Source organism: Sus scrofa, chromosome 13 (assembly GCF_054392235.1).
Source record: "Sus scrofa isolate SSC_HxYL_T2T_F1_AM1 chromosome 13, Sscrofa_HxYL_maternal_Yorkshire_Landrace_v2.0, whole genome shotgun sequence".
Lineage (NCBI taxonomy): Eukaryota > Metazoa > Chordata > Mammalia > Artiodactyla > Suidae > Sus > Sus scrofa.
In genome coordinates, this window is record NC_139395.1 from 155,275,376 (window position 1) to 155,303,061 (window position 27,686).

The 27,686-nt window shown below is 38.6% G+C and overlaps 1 protein-coding gene across 24 annotated transcripts in view; it reads right to left on the minus strand.

Moving 5' to 3' along the window:
- CFAP91 (cilia and flagella associated protein 91) overlaps window positions 1–27,686 on the minus strand; it is a 163,714-nt gene that overhangs the window by 78,277 nt on the left and 57,751 nt on the right. For all 24 annotated transcript variants that reach the window (XR_014824716.1, XR_014824728.1, XR_014824715.1 and 21 more), the window contains one exon: window positions 4,240–4,421. Coding sequence is in view for 7 of the 24 variants with exons in the window: in XM_084991131.1 (XP_084847257.1) it covers window positions 4,240–4,421 (182 nt within the window). In the remaining 17 variants the exon portion in view is untranslated. The remainder of the gene's footprint in view (window positions 1–4,239; window positions 4,422–27,686) is intronic.

Here is a 27,686-nt window from a genome sequence, read left to right on the forward strand (position 1 = left end):
ACCCCTAGCCTGGGAACATCCATATGCTGCCGGTGTGGCCCTGAAAAGCAAAAAAACAAAAACAAAAACAAAACCTACAATATATACACAAAAACAGGGGAGAAAGGAACACAAGCATTACTAATAAAGAAAACCATCAGGAGATGGGATTTAGATGGCAGAGTAGAAGGACTGGAATTTCTGATTCAAATTTTGTTATTCACTTAACTTGTGAAGATTAAATAAGTTAAAGACATACAGCAGTTGGAACAGTTCTTAGCACATAGTAAGCACTCTTTTTTTTAATGCTTAGTGTCAACCTTTTTCACTATGTCATTTTTCACTTATTTTATGGAAATATTTTCTAATGTACAATGTACACACAGAAAGGTACACCAATGAACATCCCCCATAACAAACACAGATCAAGGAAGAGAACATTATTGCCCATCATACACCCTTCCAGTCTCTGCCTGCCTCAAGGACAGCCACCATCCTGATTCCCAACATATTAATTTAGTTTGGATAAGTTTTTGTTTGTTTGTCTTTTAGGGCCACACTAGTGGCATATGGAGGTTCTCAGGCTAGGGGTCTAATCAGAGCTGTGGCCGATGGCCTATAGCAGAACCACAGCAACTCGGATCTGAGCCTGGTCTGTGACCTACACCACAGTTCAGTACAACGCCAGATCCTTAACCCACTGAGCGAGGCCAGGGATCAAATCCGTGTCCTCATGGATGCTAGCTGGGTTCATTAACCACTGAGCCATGATGGGAACTCCTAGTCTGGATAGGTTTTGAGTTTTATATAAATGGAATCAAAGTGTAGGTACTCTTTAATGTCTTACTTCTTTTACCTCGGCTTTATGTATGTGTGATTCACCCAAGTGGTTACATATAGATGTACTTTTATTCTCATTACTATATAGTATTCCATTGTGTGAATCTAGTACACTATTCATTCTGTGGTTGATGGACATTTGGGTTGTTTTCAGTTTAGAGTTATCATGAATAGCGCTGCTGTGAACATTCTTGCACATGTCTTTTGGTGACATACATGTGTGTGTGTATATATACATAATTTTAGTGGAACTAAGTATTCACCTTTCTTGGATGTATAGTGAGGAATTACGTTTCTGGGTTGCAGGTGTGAATCTATCAGCAGTTTTCAAAGAATAGCTGCAAAATATACATGAAGTATATGAAATTCTCTTTGCCTCAAATCCTTATCACCACTCGGTAATATTCTTTTTTTTTTTTTTTTTTTTATGGCCATATCCATAGCATACAAAAGTTCCCAGGCCAGGGACTGAATCGGAGCTGCAGCTGCATCCTATGCTACTGTGGCAAGACCAGATCCTTTAATCTACTGTGCTGGGCCAGGATTTGAACCCATATTGCTACATTAACCCCAGCCACTGCAGTCGGATTCTTAACCCACTGTGTCACAGCAGGAATTCCATATCATTCTTTTTAACACTAGCTGTTCTGGTACATGTGTAGCATCATGCAGAGATTTTAATTTGTACTTCCCTAACGACTAATCAAGTTGAACACTGTTTCATACGTTAACTGGCTTTTTGAAAACTGATTTTATTAAGTGACTACTCACATCAGTGGCTGTCTTTTCTATAGAGTTGTCTTTTTCTTACTGATATGTAGGATTTCTTTGCCTTTTAGTTACGTCTTCTGTCATATGTAGGTATTGCAAATATGATGGAAGATTCCCAAGATGAGCTTTGCCTCATTACTATCTTAATATATTCTGGTGAACAGAAGCTCTTATTTTAATGTGCTCTAATTTCTTAACTTTTCCTTTATGGTTAGCATTTTTTAGCATTTAATATTTAATAAAATCTGTGCCTACCTGTGGTCATGAAAATATTCTCTTATGTTTCCCTTGAAAGTTTTAACCTTTTACATTTAGGCATCTGGGATGGGTTTTGATTTATGGTGTGAACTAGGAATTGAGTCACTTTTTTCAAGATGACTACCTAATTGACTCAGCACCATGTACTGAAAATATCATTTTTTTCTAGTGCACTGCAGTGACATCTTTGTCTTAAGTCAGATGAAACTTATCTGTGGGTTAATTTCTGAACTCCCTGTTCTGTAAAAATGATCTATTCAAGAGAATATACCACACTGTGTAATTCCTGCCCCTTTATAATAAGTCTTTATATCTGATAGTGTATATTGTTCTGTTCCCTCACATTTGCTGTGGTTACTTTTGACCTTTTCACACTTCCATATTAATTTTAGAATCAGGTAATCAATTTACACACACACACACACACACACACACACACACACATGCACACACCCCTTGTTTAGTTTAGTTTTACTGGGCCTGCATGGAGATAGGTATCAAAATCAAAGTTCATTTTCTGCACATGGATATCTAATTGTTTCATCACCATTTATTGAAAAGACCTCCTTTTCCCCCACTGAATTACAGTGGCATCTTTCTTATAAATCACATGACTATAAATGTGGAATGAGAAATCTGCCAGGTGAAATGAGCCCAGAACAATGATTATTTCCTAGAAATGCCATAGTCAAGCATTTCCACATCTAGTTTCACAGTGCATAGTCAAATCTACAGCAGACATGGCCATGGCTCACCACCTGCAAACTCTTTTATGTGAAGTACATTACTCATCTTATTCAAATCATCTAAATCCTCACCAACTTTTGATAGCTTAACCTGAAAGAGGAGCATTAAAATCTTCCATCGTGAGTAGGAATTTAGCCATTTCTCCTTGCAAGCCAATTAATTTTTCCCTAGCCTGGGAACTTTCATGTGCTGTGGGTGCACCCCTAAAAAGTGAGGGAAAAAAATCAAAATTAAATAAAAAATTAAAGTATGGCTGTCAAGAATGCTTACTCTACATTCATAAAGTAAGCCAGGAGACAAGAATCAAAACTAGAACTTGGGTATGAACATTTTCACTGCCTATGATGCAGACTTGATCAGAGCAATCCATTACAATGGGGAAACAAAAGTAATCTCATTTGAGTAAAAATCATTACAATGTACCAACCATCTCCATGACCTTAGAGGGGACAGCCTCTCCAGTTCTCAGTTTTCAAGCTACAATCAAATTAGTTCCACAAGCTAATGCTTAATAACTCTAGAGGCCTCTTTTTTTTTTTTTTTTTTTTTTAAGAGTTGCACCTGCAGCATATGGAAGTTCCTGGTTCATATTGGAGCTGCAGCTGCTGGCCTACACCACAGCCACAGGAACACAGGATCTGAGTTGCATCTGTGACCTAAACCCACAGCTCACGGCACTACTGGATCCTTAACCCACAGAAGAAGGCCAGGGATACCACTTGGATTATTAACCCACTGAGCCACAACAGGAACCCCAGGCCCCCTATCCAATTAATTGTTATAGTTTCTCATAATAAAGGTCTAGACCAGAGTGAATTTCTGAGCCATTTCAAGGATGATATTAAAAGAAATCATCCAATGGGAGTTCCCGTCGTAGAGCAGTGGTTAACGAATCCAACTAGGAACCATGAGGTTTCGGGTTCGGTCCCTGCCCTTGCTCAGTGGGTTAACGATCCGGCGTTGCCGTGAGCTGTGGTGTAGGTAGCAGACACGGCTCGGATCCCGCGTTGCTGTGGCCCTGGTGTAGGCCGGCGGCTACAGCGGTGGCTACAGCTCGGATTTGACCCCTAGCCTGGGAACCTCCACATGTTGCAGGAGCGGCCCAAGAAATGGCAAAAAATAAACAAATAAATAAATAAAATAAAATAAATCATCCAAATCATCCAATAAAGTATGTAAGGGAGCCTTGATAAATTGCAAGATATTTTAGCAAAGTAATATAATATTACCTATGTTGGAATGTGCATTCAGTACACTCAAAAACAGGTTTATGTGAGATCTGGCATTGCCACAGCTGTGGCCCCAGTTGCAGCTGCAGCTCAGATTCAGTCTCTGGCCTGGGAACTTTCATACGCCATGGGTATGCCCATTAAAAAAAAAGGTTTATGTGTAAAGAAGTATGAACTGCTCCATGAATAGGAGTTATTCCCTGGGAGAAACAGTGGAAGAGGGAAGTGAGTCTTCAGCAAAGTAACCACAACAAAGTAATCTCAGGCATGGTAAAAATAAATAAATAAATAAATAAATAAATAGCAATACTTTAAATCACAGTTGCCTCTATTATGTGTCATTTCCAAGAACTCAATAGCACACCTGGTTATTAGGTCTGTCATCGGCAAATATTCACAAGAATTACCAACTCACCCCAAGTGAGAGTAGCCAGGGTCAAGAGCTCAGGGATGGAATCCTGACATATTACATATTCTGGAGAATACGGATCTGTTTGCGCTTCACCGTCCCGATAATCAGTCTGAGTGCTGACAGTATACTTGGAAGGGATGGGAGAGTACTTAGTAGAAGGAGAAGGAAATGTGTATGGCTCTGCCCTAAAAGGAAAAATTATTTAAAAAATTAAAACCAGATATGATCACTTAGAATACTATATAATCAAATAGAAATAAATCCTTAAATTTCACTAAGTCCATTCCCCCTTTAAATATTGACAGGCACAAAGTTATGAATCCAGTGTAACCAGTATTATACCCAATAATCTTGAGAGAATTTCCTTTTTATTCTCATGCCTGTCAAGAAGGTGAAGGGGCATAAAAACCTAGGTCTATTCACAAAAGTGCCTACTGTGTATCCTTGGACAGGAGTGTAGTATAAGTAGATCTACTATAAAAGGTAGATTCTAGGATATTATATAGTTACTTCTGAACCTGTTCAGAATTGCTGCTTTCCTGGTTTCTTTCTTCTCTGCTTTCAGGTACACACCCAATCAAAATATACAAGAGCAGAGAAAAAAAGAAATGCTTTCTGATTTAAAAAAGAAAAATGAGGAGTTCCTGTCATGGCTCAGCAGTAACAAACCCAACTAGTACCCATGAGGATGCAGGTTTGATCCCTGGCCTTGCTCAGTGGGTTAAGGATCTGGCGTTGCTGTGAGCTGTGGTATAGGTCTCAGACACAGCTTGGATCCCACATTGTTGTGGCTGTGGTGTAGGCCTGCAGCTACAGCACTGATTTGACTCCTAGCCTGGGAACTTTCACATGCTGTGGGGTCTAGTCCTAAAAAAAGCAAAATAATAATAAAAGAAAAAGAAAAAAGCAAGTCTTTTTTTAAATAGATGACTCAATAATTAATGCTGGGAATCAGTTAACCATATGAAAAAATTACCTCATTTTTGCACAAAAATTAATTCCAGATATTTTTAAGTATTTAATGTAGAAATTGAGACTATAAAAATACTAATAGGAAGCACAAGTAAATATTCATATCATCTTTGAGTGAAGGTATTTTTAATGCAGAAACTATAAAAGGAAATGATCAATAGAATTAAGGTTAAGTTGAAACCTCTATACCTCAAAATTTTAAATGCTATTGGCATGCTTGGAAATAGGTTTTATAACATATATGATAAAGAGTTAAACAGTTTTTCTATATAAAATGCCCTTGTAGATCGACAGGACAGTAAAATAGCCACAGAGAAATGGGTAAACGACAATTAAAGCAACAAAAAACTTCTAACAATCATAGGAAAAGATAACGAACATAGCTAGTAATCAGGAGTTCCCATTGTGGCTCCTCGGAAACAAATCTGATTATTATCCATGAGGATGCAGGTTGGATCCCTGGCCTTGCTCAGTGGGTTAAGGATCTGGTGTTGCCGTGAGCTGTGGTATAGGTCGCAGATGTGGCTTGGATCCTGTGTTTCTGTGGCTGTGGCCTAGACCAGGAACTACAGCTCTGATTAGACCCCTAGCCTGAGAACCTCGATATGCCATGGGTGTGGCCCTAAAAAAAAAAACAAAAACAAAAAACATAACTAGTAGTCAAACTAAAAAAAAAAAAAGACAAGATGCTATTTTATTACATCACATAAGCAAAGATTTAAAAGACTGAAAGTAGGGAGTTCCTATTATAGCTCAGTTGGTTAAGAACCTGACTAGTATCCATAAGGACGGGAGATTGATCCCTGGCCTCTCTCAGTGGGTTAAGGATCCAGCATTGCCATGAGCTGTGGTGCAGGTCACAGACACAGCACAGATCCTGCTTTGCTATGGCTGTGGTGCAGCCTGGCAGCTGTGGTGCAGCTGTGGTGCAGCTCTGATTTAACCCCATACCCTGGGAACTTTAATATGCCACAAGTACAGTTCTAAAAGGAAAAAAAAATAAAAAATAAAAGATTGAAAATACCTAGTATTGATGAAGTTGTGAAGAAACAGACATTCTCATAAATGGCTGATGGAAATACAAATAGGTACAACCTAACAAGTAACTTATCATAATATATCAACACTTGGAGTTCCCATCGTGGCTCAGCGGTTAACAAAGTCAACTAGCATCCATGAGGATGTAGGTTCAATGCCTGGCCTCGCTCAGTGGGTTAAGGATCCAGCATTGCTTAACTGTGGTATAGGCAAGCAGCTACAGCTCCGATTTGACCCCTAGCCTGGGAACCTCTATATGCCACAGGTGTGGCCCTAGAAAGACAAAACAAACAAACAAACAAAAACCAAAACACTTAAAATACCCTTTGCCTCAGCAACTTCACTCCTAGGGATTTTTTGTAGAAAATAATTCAACAAGTGTAAAAATGTTTACAGTCTCATATTTTTGGGCTATGCCCCTGGTATATGAAAATTTCCAGGCAAGGGATCAAAAATCTAACCCATGCCACAGCAGCAATCTAAGCCACTGCAGTGACAATACCATATTCTTAACCCACTGCACTACAAGGGAACTCCACATCTTGCTTTTTTGATAAATACACTTCATGGAAATCCTTCCCAATATACTCATGTGTCTCTTAAAAAAAAAAAATACAAACTTAATTGCCATCAGAATTGTTTTTAAAAAATAGCACATCAAAAATGGAATTTATCGAGCTATTAAAAGTAACAATGGGGAGTTCCCTGGTGGCTGAGTGGATTAAGGATTCAGCATTGTCACTACTGTGGCTCAAATTCTTGCTGTGGTGCAGGTTCAGTCTCTGGCCCAGCAACTTCTGCATGCTGTGGATGGGGAAAAAAAAAAGTAACATGTAATCTATATTTATGAACAAACAAAAATGTCTATGATCCAATGTAAAGATGAAAAAATAATACTATAAAGTAGTACATACGTATACATTTTTATGTTTTTTAGTACTGCCAATTATGCACAGAAACATACCTAGATGAATATGCAATAAAATAACAACAGCAAATATTTCTGGACAGTAGGATTACAGAGAGAATTTTTTTTCATGTTTATAGTTTTCTGAATTTTCTTTTTTTGGTTGCACCCATGGCATTAAGAAGTTCCCAGGCCAGGGATCAAATCCACGCCAGAGCTATAATCAGAGCCACAGCAGTGACAAAGCCAGATGTTTAATTCACTGAGACATGAGGGAACTCCTAACTTTTCTTTTGTACATGTACCACTTTAAAAAAAAAATATATATATATATATATATACACACACACACGTGTGTGTGTGTGTGTGTGTGTGTGTATTTTTCTCTCTTTTTTTAGGACAACAGAGGATTTACATTTATTCCATGCCTGCAAAAGACATCTCAACTGAGAACAAAAACTTATTATTTTAGCCAAAGAAAAGATTTTCCCAAGGAAAGAACAGTTACACTCTAGGATAATACACAAACTGATTCAATGCATAATGCATGTAAAACACAATACATTTATAATAAAGTATAGTATTACTAGATAGCATTGCTTATTTTTTAAGTTAAATAATTTTGATATGAATGATTCCAAAAGCAACCACTTAAAAAATAAAAATAGGAGTTTCTGTCATGGCTCAGAGGGTTAAGAACCCATCTAGTATCCATGAGGATGTGGATTTGATCCCTGGCCTTGCTCAGTGGGTTAAGGATCCTGCCTTCCTGTGGCTGTGGTGTAGGCTGGCAGCTGCAGCTAGATTTGACCTCAAGCCTGATAACTTCCATATGCCATGAGTGTGGCCCTAAAAAGAAAAAAAGAGAAAGAAAAATGCATTTCAAGCCAATTAGAAAGAAGTGTCTATTTGGCAGTACAACCTGTGCTGGAAAAGTACTTTAAATTATTTTTAGTGCTTAATTCTAACAGGTATTAAAATCATTTTTTCAACAAAGGCTATTAATTTCTGACATATGTAGATAACATAGGTATTTATAGATTCTTATGTTTTCAGGAGAAATTCTCTAGTTGAGGTAGACAGGATTAAGAGGGCAGAACAGGACTGGAGTTCACCTTCACTCATAAAAACAACAAAATTACAAGCAAATGCTGAATAACTTTCAACCAAATGGACTGGAAACTTTCAAAAAGATATCCTACTCCAAAAGACAAAGAGGAGGCCAAATCAAAAGGTAGGAGGGGTGATTACACAACAAAAGCAACCCCTTACCTGCCAGGTGGGAAGCCCACAGACTGGAAAGTAACTGTTATCACAGAGACTCACCTAGACGAGTAAGAGTTCTAAACCCCACATCAGGTCCCTACGCCTGGGGATCTGCCATTGAGGGAAAGAGAACCCAGAGAATCTGGCATTTAAGGCCAGTGGGACTTATGCACCGGTGCTCCATGGGACTGGGGGAAATGGAGACATGATTCTTAAAAGACACACACAGACTTTCATGTGCACTGGGTCCCAGGGCAAAGCAGAGGTTCCACAGGAATCTGGGTCAGACCTGACTGCAGTTCTTGGAGGATCTCCTGGGAAAACAGGGGGGTGACTGTGGCTCATTGTGGGGGAAGGACATTGGAGGCAAAGCTCTCAGGAATATTCATCAGTGTGTGTTCTTCTAGACATGGCCATTTGGGGAAAATCTGGCTACATCTATCAGTGATGAGAAGGCCCAGGCCAAACAATAATCTAGGTGGGATCACAGCCCCACCCATCAGTAAACAAGCTGCCTAAAGACACCCCCCCAGGCACACAGCCACCTCTAATCTCACAGGACAAAGCCCCACCCCCCAGAGGGATAGAAATCAGCCCCATCTACCAGTGGGCAGGCACCAGTTCCTCTCATCAGGAAGCCTACAGCAGGCCCCTGTACCAACTTCAGCCACAAGGGGGGAAGACCTCAGAACTAAGAGAGGCTACAACTCTATTATAGTCTGTAAAAAGGAGCCCACACCAAAAGCCCATAAAAATGAAAAGGCAGAGAATTATAACTCAGATAAGGGAGCAAGAAGAAACCCCAGAAAAACTGCTAAGTGATCTGGAGATTAGCAGCCTCCAGGAAAAAGACTTTAGAATGATGCTTCTGAAGATGATGCAAGACATTGGAAATAAACTGGAGGCAAAAATGGATAATTTACAGCAAACACTGAACAAAGAAATACAAGATATAAAACTTAAGCAAGCAGAGATGCAAAATACAATAACTGAAATAAAAAATTCATTAGAAGCAACCAGCAGCAGAATACAGTAGGCAGAAGAATGAATAAGCAAGGTGGAAGAGAGACTAGTGGAAATCACTGATACAGAACAGAAGAGAGAAAAAAGATTGAAAACAAATGAAGAGCGTCTCAGAGAACTCTGGGACAATGTTAAATGCATCAATATCCGTAATATAGGGAGCCAGAAGGAGAGGAGAGAAAGGGACAGAAAAAATATTTGAAGAGATAATAGCTGAAAACTTCCCTAACATGGGAAAGGAACCACTCACTCAAATCCAGGAAGCACAACGAGTACCATATAAAATAAACCCAAGGAGGAACACCCCGAGACACACATTCATCAAACTGATCAAAACTAAGGACAAAGAGAAGATACTGAAAGCAGCTAAGAAAAGAAACAAATAGCATACAAGGGAACCCCAATAAGATTATTGGCAGATTTTTCAGCAGAAACTCTGCAGGCCAGAAGGGAGTAGCAGGATATACTTAATGCGATGAAAGGAAAAAGCCTTCAAACCAAGACTACTTTACCCAGCAAGGCTCTCATTCAGATTTGAAGGAGAAATCGAAAGCCTCACAGATAAGCAAAAGCTAAGAGAATTCAGCAACACTAAAGCAGCTTTACAACAAATACTAAAGGAACTTCTCTAGGAAGAAAAGAAAATGCTACAACTAAAAACAAAAATACCAAAAATGACAAGACTCACCAGTAAAGGCATATATACAGTAAAGGTAGGAAATCATCCCTGCACAATTATGCTGCCAAAATCAGAAATCATGAGAAGAGCACTTGAGATTCATTTGCAATTAAGAGACAACAACTTAAAATAATCTCATATATATATATATATATATATATATATATATATATCCTATATCAAAACTTCAGAATAACTGGAAACCAAAAATCTCAATAGATACACATACAAATAAGAAAAATCCAATCAAATATAGCACTAAAGATCGTCATCAAACCACAAGATGAAACGACAAGAGAATGGAAGAAAAAAGAGCAGCAAAACCAAATCCAAAACAGTTAACAAAATGGCAATGAGAACATACATATCAATAATTACCTTAAATGTAAATGGACTAAATGCCCCAACCAAAACACATAGACTGGCTGAATGGATACAAAAACAAGATCCATATATATGCTGTTTTCAAGAGATCCACTTCACTTCCAGGGAAACATACAAATTGAAAGTGAGAGGAGTTCCCATCACAGCTCAGTGATTAACGACCTAATTAGTATCCATGAAGATGCACGTACAATCCCTGGTCTTGATCAGTGGGTTAAGGATCCCGCATTGCTGTGAGCTGTGGTATAGGTCACAGACATGGCTATGATCTGGTGTTGCTGTAGCTGAGGCATAGACCAGCAGGTACAGCTCTGATTGGACCCCTAGCCTGGGAACCTCCATATGCTGCAGGTTCAGCCCTAAAAAACAAATAAACAAAAAACATGAAAAACAAAAACAAGTTGAAAGTGAGAGGATGGAAGAAAATATTCCATGCAGACCGAGAATCAAAAGAAAGCTGGAGTGGCAATACTCATATCAGAAAAAATAGAACTTAAAATGAAGAATATTATCAGAGATAAGGAAAGACATTACATAATGATCAAAGGATCAATCCAAGAAAGAGATACAACAATTCTAAATATATATGCACCCAAAATAGGATCACATAATACATAAGGCAATTGCTAACAACCTTAAAAAGAGAAATTGACTTTTAACAATCCACTTACAGCAATGAATAGATCATCCAGACAGAAAATCAACAGGGAAACACAGGCCCTGAATGAAGCATTAGACCAGATGGACTTTATAGGTATTTATAGGACATTTCATACAAAAGCAGCAGAATACACATTCTTCTCAAGTGAACACTGAACATTCTCCAGGATTGATCACATTCTGGGCCACAAATGAAGCCTCAGTAACTTTAAGAAAATTGAAATCATATCAAGCGTCTTTTCCTACTGCAATGCTATACGACTGGAAATCAACAACAAGCAAAAAATTGCAAAAAGACACAAACACGTGGAGACTAAACAACATGCAGCTAAACAACCAATGGATCACTGAAGAAATCAAAGAGGAAATTAAAAAAAACCTAGAGGAGTTCCCGTCGTGGCACAGTGGTTAACAAATCCGACTAGGAACCCTGAGGTTGCGGGTTCGGTCCCTGCCCTTGCTCAGTGGGTTAATGATCCGGCGTTGCCATGAGCTGTGGTGTAGGTTGCAGACGCGGCTCGGATCCCGCGTTGCTGTGGCTCTGGCTTAGGCCGGTGGCTACAGCTCCGATTCGACCCCTAGCCTGGGAACGTCCATATGCTGCAGGAGCGGCCCAAGAAATAGCAACAACAACAACAACAAAAGACAAAAAGACAAAAAAAAAACCAAAAAACCTAGAAGCAAATGACAACAAAGATACAACACTCTAAAAACCATGGAATTCAGCAAAATCAGTTCTAAGAGGGAAATTTATAGCAATACAAACCCACCTCAGGAAACAAGAAAAAGCTCAAATAAACAACCTAACCTTACATCTAAAGCAGCTCAAGAGAGAAGAACAGACAAGACCTAAAGTAAGCAGAAGGGAAGAAACCATAAAGATTAGAGCAGAAATCAATGAAATAAAATTGAAGAAAACCACAGAAAAGATCAATGAATCGAAAAGCTGGTTCTTTGAAAATATCAACAAAATTGATAAACCTTTAGCTAGACTTATCAAGAAAAAAAGAGAGAGGACTCAAATCAATAAAATTAGAAATGCAAAAGGAGAAGTTACAAAGGACATCACAGAAATACAAAGGATCATAAGAAACTACTATATGCAACTATAGGCCAATAAAACGGAAAACCTAGAAGAAATGGACAAATTCTTAGAAAAGTACAATCTTCCAAGACTAAACCAAGATGAAATAGAAAAGATGAATGGACCCATCACAAGAAATGAAATTGAAACTGTGATTAAAAAACTTCCGACAAACAAAAGTCCAGGACCAGATGGCAAAAAAGACCAAAAAAAAAAAAAAAAAAAAAAAAAAAAGAATAAACAAGAGACAAAAGACTTGCACTCTGAAAACTGTAAGACACTGATGAAAGAAATCAAAGATAATACAAACAGATGGAAAGACATACCATGCTCTTGGATTGGAAGAATCAATATTATCAAAATAACTATACTACCCAAGGCAATCTACAGATTCTTTACAATCCCGATCAAATTACTAAGGACAGTTTTCACAGAACTAGAACAAATATTTTAAAGTTTCTTTAGAAGCATAAAAGACCCAGAATAACAAAAGCCATTCTGAAAAAGAAAAATGGAACTGGAGGAATCAGGCTCCCTGCCTTCAGACTATACTACAAAGCCACAGTCATCAAGACCACATGGTACTGGCACAAAGACAGAAATATAGATCAGTGGAACAGGACAGAAAGCCCAGAATTAAACCCACACACCTACAGCCAACTCATCTATGACAAAGGGGGCAAGACCATACAATGGAGAAAAGACAGCCCCTTCAATAAGTGGTACTGGGAAAACTGGACAGCCACATGTAAAAGAATGAAATTAGAACACTCCCTAACACCATACACAAAAATAAACTCAAAATGGATTAAGGACCTAGATACAAGACCAGATACTATAAGACTCTTAGAGGAAAACAGGCCAAATACTCTCTGACATAAACCACAGCAACATCTTCTCAGATCCACCTCCTCAAATAATAACAATAAAACCAAAAATAAACAAATGGGACTTTAAATTAAACTTAAAATTTTCTGCACAGCAAAGGAAACCCTAAACAAAATGAAAAGACCACCCACAGAATGGGAGAAAATACTTGCAAATGAAGTGACTGACAAGGGATTCATCTCCAAAATTTATAAACACTTTCTGCAGCTCAATACCAAAAAAAACAAACAATCCCATCAAAAAAAGGGAAGAAGATCTAAACAGACAGTTCTCCAAAGAAGACATACAGATGGCCAAAAACAGATGAAAAGATTTTTAAAATCACTAATTACTAGAGAAATGCAAATCAAAACCACTATGAGGTACCATCTTACACCAGACAGAATGGCCATCATCAAAAAGTCAATGAACAATAATTGCTGGAGAGGGTGTAGAGAAAAGGGGACCCTATTACACTGTTGGTGGGAATGTAAATTGGTGCAACCACTGTGGAAAACAGTATGAAGATTCCTGAGAAAACTAAAAACAGAATTACCATTTGATCCAGCAATCCCACTCCTGGGCATCTATCCAGAGAAAACCATGATTCGAAAAGACACATGTACTCCAATGTTCATTGCAGCACTATATACAACAGCTGAAACATGGATAAACCTAAATGTCCATCGACAGAGGAGTGAATAAAGGAGATGTAGTATATATATACACAATGGAATATTACTCAGCCATTAAAAGTTAAGAAATAACGTCACTTGCAGCAATGTGGATGGACATAGAAATTTCCATGCTAAGTGAAGTCAGTCAAACTGCAAGACACCAACATCATATGCTATCACTTACATGTGGAATCTTAAAAAAACGACAGAATGAATTTCTTGCAGAATGGAGACTTACTTACAGACTCTGAAAAACTTATGGTTTCCAAATGAGACCGGTTGGGGGTAGGGGGATGCGATGGGGGTTTGGGATGGAAATGCTATAAAATTGGGTTGTGGGAGTTCCCGTCGTGGCGCAGTGGTTAACGAATCCGACTAGGAACCATGAGGTTGCGGGTTCGGTCCCTGCCCTTGCTCAGTGGGTTAACGATCCGGCGTTGCCGTGAGCTGTGGTGTAGGTTGCGGACGTGGCTCGGATCCCGCGTTGCTGTGGCTGTGGTGTAGGCCAGTGGCTACAGCTCCGATTCGACCCCTAGCCTGGGAACCTCCATATGCCGTGGGAGCGGCCCAAGAAATAGCAACAACAACAACAGCAACAACAACAACAACAAAAGACAAAAAAAAAAAATTGGGTTGTGATGATTGCTGTACAACTATAAATGTAATAAAATTCATTGAGTAATAAAAAAAATAAGAGATTCCCAGAGAAGGTGCCAGAGGATTGGAATTGAATAAATCTTTGAGGGAAAAAAAAATTCTAGTTGTTGAAGAGAGTTAGATTTTAAGGATTCTCACCATTAAAGAAAAGTTAATGAGATGATAGACGTGTTGCTAATTAACTTGATTGTGGTAATCATTGATAATGTATATAAAATAATCACACTGTACCCTTTAAAGATGTACAAATTTATTTGATAAATACACTTTAATAAAGGTGGGAAAAATTCTAGTTGATGAAATAACTTCAGGAGTTCTCATCATGGCTCAGTGGTTAACGAATCTGACTAGGAACCATGAGGTTGCAGGTTCGATACCTGGCCTTGCTCAGTGGGTTAAAGATCCAGTGTTGCTGTGAGCTGTGGTGTAGGTTGCAGTCGTACAGGTTGCTTAGATCTGGTGTTGCTGTGGCTGTGGTGTAGGCCAGTGGCTACAGCTCCAATTAGACCCCTGGCCTGGGAACCTCAATATGCCGCAAGTGCGGCCCTCGAAAAGACAAAAAAAAAAAAACTTCAAACTAGCTTTATATCATTGCAGATCATATGACTATTATTACAGATCATATGATTATTATAACACCATTAGCTTGAATCAAGAAAATACATTATCCTTCCAAATTAAAAAATTTCGCATTTGACCCATCCGATCAAATGTACTAAGATTATGGTAAAGCCCGAGGACCCCTTCCAACTAAGGTTTCTGCTGACTTGGGATCCTCCTAGGTGGGTCTGAGGAAAGGATGCAAAGGAGGAATGCAACCCTGACAGAAGTCCTATGTAATTTAATACCCAGTTTCTCCCCCAATTAATTTGTTATTTTTCTCAAACCTCTTTTTTTTGGGGGGGGGGCGGGGGGGAGGCTGCACCCATGGCATGCAGAAGTTCCAGGACCAGGGACTGAACCCAAGCCACAGCAGTGACCCAAGCCACAGCTGTGACAACACTGAGTCCTTAAGGGCTAGACCACCAGGAAAATCTCTCTCCAATCTATTCTTTTTCTCTCCACATTTAACATGTGAAAAAGAGCAAAAATCTCTTTCAGATCTCTGTTTAACCTCAATCAGGGCCCAACACCAGAAAGACTCTGCATCTGCTCCGTTCTTGACTTGATCCCAACCTAAGCTCACTCACTTTGGCTTTGGTATCCTTACGGCAGCCGCTGATGCTCTAGTCTCTCCATCCAGGCCCTTCCTCCTCTACTGCAGATCACTGTCAGGAGCAGGCGCTATCTGCCACACTGCCTTCTAGATCTTCCCTCCCAGCCCTGACAAAACTACACACAAAGAAGAGCTACACAAAGCCAGTAAATCTTGTGCTATTATGAACTTCACTGAGTGTTTGCATTTTTTTTTAAAGACAGTTTTTTAGAGCCATCTTATGCAGAGACTTCCCATATACCTTCTGCCCTACACATGCCTCATTATCAACATCACTCACCAGAGTGGTACATGTGCTACAACTGATGAACTACATTGCCACATCACAATAACCCAAAGTGCACAGTTTTCATTAGGGTTCATTCTTTAAAAAAATAATAATAATAATGGCTGAAGACATTTATTTATTTATTTATTTATTTATAATGTTCTAGGGTTGGTTTATTTATTTATTTATTTATAATTTTTTAGGGCCACACCCACAGCATATGGAGATTCCCAGGCTAGGGGTCTAATCGGAGCTGTAGCTGCTGGCCTTCACAAGAGCCACAGCAACTCGGGATCTGAGCCACGTCTGCAACCTACACAAGAGCCACAGCAACTCGGGATCTGAGCCACGTCTGCGACCTACACCACAGCTCATGGCAATGCCGGATCCTTAACCCACTGAGCGAGGCCAGGGATCGAACCCTCAACCTCATGGTTCCTAGTCAGATTCGTTAATCACTGAGCCATGACGGGAACTCCGGGTTCGTTCTTGATATTGTATATTATATGGGTATGGACAAATATTTACACATATATGTATACATGTAAAATAATGTGTATCCACCACCATAGTATCATACAGAGTATTTGCCCTACCCTAAAAAAATCCTATGTGCTCCGATTCATCCTTCCCCAACCCCCAGCCACCAATGAAGTTTTTGTAATCACCACAGTTTTGCCTGTTGGAGAATGCCCTATAGTTGGAATCACATAGTATGTAGCCTTTTCAGATAGGCTTTTTTCTTCTTAGTAGTATCCATTTAAGCTTCCTCCGTGTCTTTTCTTGACCTGACAGCTCGTTTCTTTTTAGTGCTGAATGATATTATATTGGCTCAATGTACCATGGTTCATTTATCCATTCACCTGCTAAGGTACATCTTGGCTGCTTCCAAGTTTTGGTAATTATGAATTGACAATATCTGAATATAAGTTTTAGTGTGGACATAAATTATCAACCCCTTTGAGTAAATACGAGGAGCGGGATTGCTGAATCATATGGTAAGAGTATGTTTAGTCCTGTAAGAAAATGCCAAACTGTCTTCTGAAGTACCTATAGTATTTTGCATTCCCACCAAAAATGAATGAGAGTTCTTGCTGCTCCACATTTGATGTTTTTAGTGTTCTAGACTTTGGCCACTGTAATAGGTGTGTAGTGGTATATTGCTTTAATTTACATTTTCCTGATGACATGATGTGGAGCCATCTTTTCGTATACTTATTTGCCATCTGTATATCTTCAGTGAAGTGTCTATTAAGGTCTTTGACCCTTTTGAAAATCAGGGTACTTGTTTTCTTACTGTTGAGTTTTAGGCATAGATTATTTTGGAAAACAGTCCTTTATCAGATATGTCTTTTGTAAATATTTTTTCCAGTCAGTGGCTTGTCTTCTCATTCTATTGACATTGCCTTTTGTAGACCAGAAGTTTTCAATTTTAATGAAGTCCAGATTATGCATTATTTCTTTAATGGATCATGACCTTGGTTGTATCTGAAAAGCCATCACCAAGTTCCCATTGTGGCTCAGTGCAAACAAATCCAACAAGTAACCACGAAGTTGCAGGTTCAATCCCTGGCCTCACTCAGTGGGTTAAGGAATCGGCGTTAGTGTGAGCTGCGGTGTAGGTCACAGATGCGGCTCGGATCTTGCCTTGCTGTGTGGTGTAGGCTGGCAGCTGTAGTTCTGATTCAACACCTAGCCCAGGAATTTGCATATGCTGCAGGTGCGTCAGCAGTAAAAAGAAAAAAACAAAAAGAAATACATAAATAGGAGTTCCCGTCGTGGCGCAGTGGTTAACGAATCTGACTAGGAACCATGAGGTCGCGGGTTCGGTCCCTGCCCTTGCTCAGTGGGTTAACGATCCGGCGTTGCCGTGAGCTGTGGTGTAGGTTGCAGACGCGGCTCGGATCCCGCGTTGCTGTGGCTCTGGCGTAGGCCGGTGGCTACAGCTCCGATTCGACCCCTAGCCTGGGAATCTCCATATGCCACGGAAGCGGCCCAAGAGATAGCAACAACAACAACAACAACAACAACAAAAGACAAAAAAAAAAAAAAAAAAAAAAAAAAAAACATAAATAAATTAAAAATAAAAATAAAAAGTCATCACCAGGAGTTCCCATCATGGCTCAGCGGTAACAAACTGACTTGTATCCACGAGAACATGAGTTCAGTCCCTGGCCTTGCTCAGTGGGTTAAGTATCTGGTGTTGCTGTGAGCTGTGCTGTAGGTCACAGATGCAGCTTGGATCCCATGTTGCTGTGGCTGTGGTGTAGGCTGGCAGCAACAGCTCTAATTCACCTGCTAGCCTGAGAACTTCCATATGCTGGAGGTACAACCCTAAAAAGACCAAAAAAAAAAAAAAAAAGTCATCACCATACCCAAGATCATCTACGTTTTTTCCCTATATAATCTTTTAAGAGTTTTGTATTTTTGCATTCAGCACTGAGGTCTGAAATTCATTTTGAGTTATTTTTTGCAAAGGGTGTAAGGCCAGTGTCTAAATTCTTTTTTTTGCATGTAGATATCCAGTCATTCCAGCATTGTTTGTTAAAAAGACTGTCTTTGTCCATCGTATTTGCATGTTCTTTGTTCTTTTTGTCAAAGATTAGTTGATTATATTTATGGGGGGGATCTGTTGATGAGCTCTCTATCTCACTGATCTATTTGTCTATTCTTTCCACAATACCATACTTTCTTTTTGTCTTTTTTTTTTTTTTTTTTTGCCTTTCTCTAGGGCCGCACCCACGGCATATGGAGGTTCCCAGGCTAGGGGTCTAATCGGAGCTGTAGCCACTGGCCTACACCAGAGCCACAGCAACCTGGGATCCAAGCCATGTCTGAGACATACACCACTGCTCACGGCAACGCCAGATCCTTAACCCACTGAGCAAGGCCAGGGATCGAACCTGCAACCTCATGGTTCCTAGTCAGATTCATTAACCACTGTGCCACATCGGGAACTCCAATACCATACTTTCTTAATAATAGCTTCATGGTAGATTTTGATGTTAGGTTGTGTCTGTCCTCCAACTTTGTTCTTCAACAGTGTGCTGCTTATTCTGTTTTCTCTCTTCATATAAGCTTTAGAGTAAGTTTGTCGATATCCAAAAAAATTAACTTGCAGGGATTTTGACTGATGGACTTTATAGCTCTATTTGAGACGAACTGACATACTGACATTATTGAGTCTTCTATCCATGAACCTGGCATATTTGTCCATTTATTTAGTTCTTTGATTTCTTTCATCAAAGTTTTATAGTTTTCCTCAAATAAATCTTGTGTATTTTTTTATTAAACATATACCTAAGTATTTAATCTTTCGATGCTAATGTAAATAGTATTGTTTTTTATATTTCAAATTCCACTTGTTCTATATGGGTATATAGGGAAGCAATTGACTTTTGCATACTAACCTTGTATCCTACAACTTTGCTACAATCACTTTAGTTCAAGGAGGGTTTTTTTTTTTTTCTTTTCAGTAAATTCTTTTTGATTTTCTACAAATGAGTACCTGCTAAAACAGCTACACTGCAGCTGTGGTAACACTGGATCCCTTAACCCACCACACTGGGCCAGGGGTCAAACCTGTGCCTCCGCAGCAACCCGAGTTGCTGCAGCCAGATTCTCAACCCACTGTGCTATGGTAGGAACTCCTTTCATTTTTGAGATTAGTCATTTGTGTCCTCTCTCTCTTTTCTTTTTTTTTTTTTTTTTCTTGTTAGCCTGACTACAGGCTTATCAGTTCTAGAGATCTTTTCAAAGAAAGAGCTTTTGGTTTCACTGACTTTATTATTTCCTTGACCAATGCCATTGATTTATGCTCTAATTCTTATGATTTCTTTTCTTCTGCCTGCTTTGAATTTAATTTGCTCTTCTTTTTCTAGTTTCCCAAGGTGTAAGCTTAGATGATTCATTTAGATCTTTCTTCTTTTCTAATACATGCATTCAATGTTATAAATTTCTCAATAAGCACTGCTTTATCTGCATTTCACAAATTTTGATAAGTTGTATTGTCATTTTCATTTAGTTTAAAATATTTTAAAATTTCTATTGAGATATCTTATTTTGACCCATATGTTATTTAGAAATGTATTGTTAAATAATCACACATTTGGGGATTTTCAGTTACCTCTCAGCTCTTAATTTCTAGTTTAATATCATTGTGGTCTGAAAGAAGACACATTTCCACGCTTTTACATTTATTAAAGTGTGTTTTATGACCCAAGCCTATCTTAGTGAATGTTCCATGCTGAGTTTGAGAAGAATGTATATTCTGCTGTTACTGAATAAGTAGTCTATAGATTTATATCCAGCGGATTAATAATATTGTTGAGCTCATCTAGGGCTTTAACTGATTTTCTGCCTGCTAGTTGCCTGCTGACAGGGGGCCACTGAGGTCTCCCACTATGATAGTGGATTCATCAGCTTCTTCCTGTAATTCTATTAGTTTTTGCCACATGTAGCTTGACACTCTGTCATTAGGCACATACACACTGTAGACTGTTTTGCCTTCTTGGAGAACTGACCTCTTTATGTAATGCCTCTCTTTATCCCTGATAATTTTCCTTTCTTTGAAGTCTGCTCTGTCTAAAATTATTATAGCTACTGCTGGTTTCTTTTAATTAGTGTTACATTACTCTATTTTTCTCTATCCGTTTACTTTTGTTTTGGGGCTTTTTAAAAATATTTATAGCAGCTTTATTATTCATCATCACCCCAAACTGGAAGCAACCAAAATGTCCTTCAGGAGATGAGCATATAGGAGTTCCCATCATGGCTCAGTGGAAACGATTCTGACTAGTATTCATTAGGACACAGGTTTGATCCCTGGCCTCGCTCAGTGGGTTAAGGATCTGGCATTGCCATGAGCTGTGGTGTAGGCCAGCATCAGCTCCAATTCGACCCCTAGCCTGGGAACTTCCATATGCCACAGGTGCAGATCAAAAAAAGAAAAAAAAGAAAGGAGATGAGCAGATAAAGAAAATGTGGTGCAACCATATAAGGAATTATTATCCAGTAATAAAAAGAAATGAGCTATCAAGCCACAGAAAGACATGGGTGAATCTTAAATGCATATTTCTTTTTTTTTTTTTTTGCCTTTTGTAGGGCTACTCCTGTGGCATATGGAGGTTCCCAGGCTAGGGGTCGAATTGGAGCTGTAGCCGCCGGCCTACACCAGAGCCACAGCAATGCATTAAATGCTTATTCCTAAGTGAAAGAAGCCAGTATGAAAAGACTACATTTCAAAATATACTAATATGACATTCTAGAAAACACAAAACTATAGTGATGACTAAAAAACAAGTGATTATCAGGGTTTTGTTTTGTCCTGTCTTTTGTCCGTTTTTAAAGCACAAGGATTTTTTTCTACTCCTTTTAAGATTTTTATTTTTTCTATTACAGTTGATTTACAATTGGGATTTTTTAATTGAAGTATAGTTGATGTATAATATTATGTAAGTTACAGGTAAACAGTACAGTAATTCAAAAATTTTAAAGGTTATACTCCATTTATAATTTTAAAACAATGGCTATATTCCCTGTGTTGTACAATATATTCTTGCAGCTTCTTTTATACACAATAATTTGCACCCCTTAGTCCCCTATTCCTATATTTCCCTCTTCCTTTCCTCTCCCCACTGACAACCACTAGTTTGTTCTCTGTATCTGTGAGTCTTTTTCTTTTGTTATATTCACTAACTTGTTATATTTTTTTAAATACAACATATAAGTGATATCATACAGTATTTGGTCTTTCTCTGACTTATTTCACTTAGAATAATATGCTCCAAGTTCATCCATGTTGTTGTAAATGGCAAAATTTCATTCTCTTTTAAAGCTGAGTAGTATTACATTGTGTATACAGACCACACCTTCTTAATCCATTCATCTATTGATGGATACTTGCATTGCTTCTTATAATTGTAAATAATGCTGCTGTGAACATTGCGGTGTATGTATCTTTTCAAATTAGTGTTTTTATTTTGGATATATACCCAGGTGCTGGGTCATATAGGGTTAGGGTTATATAGGGTTAGTTCTATTTTCAGTTTTTTGAGAAGCCTCCACATTGTTTTCCACAGTGGCTGCACCAATGTACATTCCTACCAACAGTGTACAAGAGCTGCCCATTCTCCACATCTTTGCCAACATTTGTTGAGTTCTTGCTTTTACTTTTTCCTTTTTCAGCTGCACTTATAGCATATGAAAGTCCCCAGGTCAGGGAATGAATCCAAGTTGCATCTGTGGCTTATGCCACAGCTGCCACAATGCCAGATCCTTAACCCACTGTGCCAGGCTGGGAATCAAACCAGCAATGCCACAGAAACAAGTCAGATCATCAACCCACTGCACCACAGTGGGAACGCCTGTTATTTATGTTCTTGTTGATAACAGCCATTCTGACAGGTGTGATGTGATATCTCATTGGGGTTTTGCCTTACACTTTCTGATAGTTGTCAAAGTTGAGCATCTTTTTATGTGCCTGTTGGCCATGTGCATGTCCTCTTTGGGTCTACTCAGATCTGCACATTTTTTAATTGGGTTGTTTGGAGTTTTTTTCCCTTGATGTTGAGTTGTATGCGCTGCTTATATATTTTGGATATTAACCCCTTATTGGACATATTATTTGAAAATATTTTCTCCCATTCAGTAGACTGTCTTTTCATTTTGTCAGTGGTTTCCTTTCCTGGGCAAATGCTTTTAAGTTTAATTAGGTCCCATTTATCTATTTTTGCTTTTATTTCTTTTGTTTTGGGAGACTGATCCAAAACTATATTGCTACGATTTATGTCAAAGAGTGTTCTGCCTATGTTTTCTAGGAATTTCATTGTTTTAGGTTTTATATTTAGGCCTTTAATCATTATGAGTTTATTTTTGTTTATGGTGTTGGAGAATGTTCTAATTTCATTCTTTTACATGTAGCCATCCAGTTTTCTGAGTGCCACTTATTGAAGAGAATGTCTTTTCTCCCTTGTATATTCTTGACTCCTTTGTCATAGATTAATGACCATAATGCATAGGTTTATTTCTGGACGCTCTATTCTGTTCCAATCTATCCATTCGCTTTTAATCTATATGTGTCTTTATATTTAAAGTAGACCTTTTATGACAAAATACAGTTGGTTCTTGTTTTTTGATCCACTTTGACAATATCTGTCTTTTAATTGCTGCATTTAGACTGCTGATAGTCAAAGCGATTATAAATGGTTAGATCTACCATATTTGTTACTATTTTTTATTTGTTGCTTTTGTTCTTTGTTCCTATTTTATCTTCCACCATTTTTCTGCTTTTTGTGATTTCAACCAAACTTTTATTTTTTGCTTTTTAGGGCCACACCCGAGGCATATGGAGATTCCCAGGCTAAGGGTCTAATTGGAGGCACAGCTGCTGGCCTACACCACAGCCACAGCAACACCAGATCTGAGTAACCTGTACGTCTGCAACCTACACCACAGCTCAAGACAACACTGGATCCTTAGCCCACCGAGCGAGGCCAGGGATCAAACCCTCAACCTCATGGATTTCAACCAAACATTTCATATTATTCCATATTCTTTTTCTTTCTTTCTTCCTTTCTTTCTTTATGGCTGCCCCACAGCATAAAGAGTTCCCGGGCCGGAGATCAGATCTGAGGCACAGTTGCAACCTAGCTGCAGCTGTGGCAACACCGGACCATAAACCCACTGTGCTAGGCCAGGGAGCAAACCTGCATCCCAGCATTCCCAAGACGCTGCCAATCCCATTGTACCACAGCAGGAACTCCCCTATATTCTCTCTCTATTAACTTGTTAATTATAGTCCTTTTATTAAACTTTTTTAAGTGATTGCCCCAGAGTTTGCAATATACATTTACAACTAATCCAAGTCTACTTTCTTTCTTTTTTTTTTTTTCTTTTTCTTTGCTTTTTAGGGCCACACCCATGGTATATGGAAGTTCCCAGGCTAGGGGTTCAATTGGAGCTACATCTGCCAACCTACACACAGACATAGCAACTCAGGATTTCAGCTGTGTCTTTGACCTACACCACAGCTCAGGGCAATGCTGGATCCTTAACCCACTGAGCGAGACCAGGGACTGAAACCTCATCCTCATGGAGCCTAGTCAGGCTCATTAACCACCGAGCCATGAAGGGAAATCCCCCAAGTCTACTTTCAAAGCACACTATATTGCTTTCCACATAGTGTAGGTACTTTATAATAACAAAGTAATCCTCCCTTTCATCTCTTTTATCACTGCTGTCATTCATTTCACTTATATATAAGCATGCATATGATATCTATATAAGCATAGTCAAATACATTATTGCTGTTGTTATTTTGAATAAACTGTTAAAAAAAGTTTTTACTTTTATTTTTAGGTTGCTATCCTGACTTTTTTCAATTTAAAAATTTTTCATTATAGTTGATTTACAATGTTCTGTCAATTTCTGCTGTATAGAAAAATGACTGAGTTATACATACATACATTCTTTTTATCATATTATCCTCCATCATGTTCCATCACAAGTGACTAGATATGGTTCCCTGTGCTATACAGCAGGATCTGATTGCTTATCCACTCCAAATGCAACAGTTTGCATCTACTAGCCCCAAACTCCCAGGTCATCCCACTCCCTCCCTCTCCCCCTTGACAACCACAAATCTGCTCTCCATGTCCATGAGTTTGTTTCTTTTCTGTAGATAGGTTCATTTGTACCAGATATTAGATTCCAGATATAAGTGATACCATACAGTACTTGTCTTTCTGTTTCTTACTTCACTTAGTATAAGAATCTCTAGTTCCAATCTCCTCAGAAGAGAAAATCATGGACTTGGAGAAGAGACTTGTGGTTGCCTGATGGGAGGGGGAGGGAGTGGGAGGGATCGGGAGCTTGGGCTTATCAGACACAACCTAGAATAGATTTACAAGGAGATCCCACTGAATAGCATTGAGAACTATGTTTAGATACTCATGTTGCAACAGAAGAAATAGTGGGGGGAAAACTGTAATTGTAATGTATACATGTAAGGATAACCTGACCCCCTTGCTGTACAGTGGGAAAATAAAATAAAAAAAAAAAAAAAGAATCTCTAGTTCCAGCCATGTTGCTGTAAATTGCATTATTCTGTTTTTTTATGGCTGAATAGTATTCCACTGTGTCCATGCACCACATCTTCTTAATGCATTCATCTGTCAATGCACATTTAGGTTTTTTCATGTCTTAGCTATTGTGAATAGTGCTACAGTACATAAGGGTACATGCATCTTTTTGAATGAAAACTTTTTTGGATATATGCCCAGGAGTGGGACTGCTGGATCATATGGTAGTTCTATATTTAATTTTCTGAGGTACCCCCATACTGTTTTCCATAGTGGTTGTACCAATTTACATTCCCACCAACAGTGTAGGAGGGTTCCCTTTTCTCCACATCCTTTCCAGCATTTGTTATTTGTAGACTTATTAATGATAGCCATTCTGACCAGTGTGAGGTGGTATCTCATTGTAGTTTTTAAAACTACAATGTTTGACCTTCATTTATTCTGTCTCTGATGCTCTTTTCCTTACATACATCCAATTTTCTGACATATTTCCCTCTCTCTAAAGAACTTATTTTAATATTTCTTACAAGGTAGGTCTAATGGCAACAAATTCCTTCAATTTTGGAGTTCCTGTTGTGGCCCAGTGGGTTGCAAACCCAACTAATATCCATGAGGATGTGGATTCAATCCCTGGCCCTCCTCAGTGGGTTAAGGATCCAGAATTGCCATGAGTTGAGGTGTAGGTTGCAGATGTGGCTTGGATCCTGCATTGCTGTGGCTGTGTTTGTGGTGTAGGCCAGCAGCTGCAGCTCCAATTCAACCCCTAGTCTGGGAACTTCCATATGACCACAGGAGCAGCCCTAAAAAGCAAAAAAAAAAAAAAAAAAAAAAAAAAAAATCCCTTAATTTTTGTTTGTCTGAGAAGGTCTATATTTTGTAGGATACAGAATTCTTGTATAGTTTCTGAGAAGTCAGATGTAATTCTTATCTTTGTTGTTCTATAGGTAGGTTAAAATACCCTCTGGCTTCTGTGAGAATTTCTTCACCTTTGATTTTCTTTAGTTTGAATATGATATGCCATGGTGCAGCTTTTTTTTTTTTTTTTTTTTTTTTAATCCTGCTTGGTGTTCTCTAACTCTGTAGTTTGGCATCTAAGATTAATTTGGAAAGATTTCCAGTCATTATTGTTTCAAATTATTTCTTCTGTTCCTTTCTTCTCTTTTTGGTATTCTCATTATACATATGCTATAACTTTAATAGCTAAAAGACTATCTAAAAGGTCAACTCTCATGGTTTAACTTTCAAAAGGAAATCTTTACGTCTTATACCATGATTATTTAGGAAGAAGTAGAGAGTCCCAGTGTTCATCACTATAGACCTCAGAACTCACCACGATTAACTGAACAACTCTTAGACCTAATATAATTATGCCCTCCAAAGCAGGTGATCCAGTGAGACTGCTTCAAAGAATTACCAAAGGGAGCCACCCATCTCATAACTTCTCCTTTGCTCATTACAGAGCATTTTGCAGAAAACAAGTCTCCAATTGTCCTCAAGAAATGTGACAACACACAAAATTGCTCTGTGTAGCGAGAGAGCAGAGGATCTTTTCTCTATTGATGTAAAAACCAAACGTATCCACACAGTCTTTTCTCTTTCTTTCTTTTTTTGTCACACCCGCAGCATGGGGAAATTCCCGTGCCATGGCAGTGACCCAAGCTACAGCAGTGACAACACCAGATCCTTAACAGCTAGGCCACCAGGAAACCCCCAACACACAGTCTTTATAACTTAGAGGAGAACTGGGATCCTAATTGCCACTAATCTTGAGGATTACAGATATTTAACAACATATATTCTATTCAAAGGACATTATATCATTAGGAATAACATATCCTTTAAACACATGTTTAAAAGCCAAATGCTCTACTCTTTCTACTCAAACATCTCAAACCTTAAAAAAGGTTTCTTTCCCTGTTCATCTCAGGAGTACCATGGATTTTTTTTCACTTAGACAAATATTAAGTTATATTGACATGGGAAAGAATATAGTAAAATTTAGATTTTTTTTTTTTTTTTTTTTTTTGCTATTTAGGGCTGCACCACGGTATGTGGAATTTCCCAGACTAGGGGTTGAATCGGAACTACAGCTGCCAGCCTACACCACAGCCACAGCAATGAGGGATCTGAGCCATGTCTGCGATTTATACCAGAGCTCAGATCCCCAACCCAGATCCCCAACCCAGGGAGTGAGGCCAGGAATCAAACCCACATCCTCATGGATACTAGTTGGATTCGTTTCTGCTGTGCCACAATGGGAACTCTCCAAATTAGATTTTTAATGAGACACTTTCCCAAACCTGCTATGTCGCCCTATAAGAAAGAATCAGGAACAGTACAGGAATCCTAGATTCAGCCCTTGTCCTTTACATCTTTTTCACCTTGGTTCACACTCATTTGTGGGACAGGCACCATGTTTTATGTATTCTGAATATCATGTTGCCTTGTATAGATTAGATGATTATTAAATCATAAAATTCTAATATTCGAAAAATATTTTCACCAATTAGTTTTCTTGATAAAAGTTCGAAGAACTGTTTTCAAAGAAGTGTATATTTCAGGGAAGCAAAAGAGGATATTTGAAGCATTTTCAATTTTTATTTATACCGTAACTCATATTAAGAAATACATTTTATACCATAACATTATAGACCTATCAGCATTATGTAGGT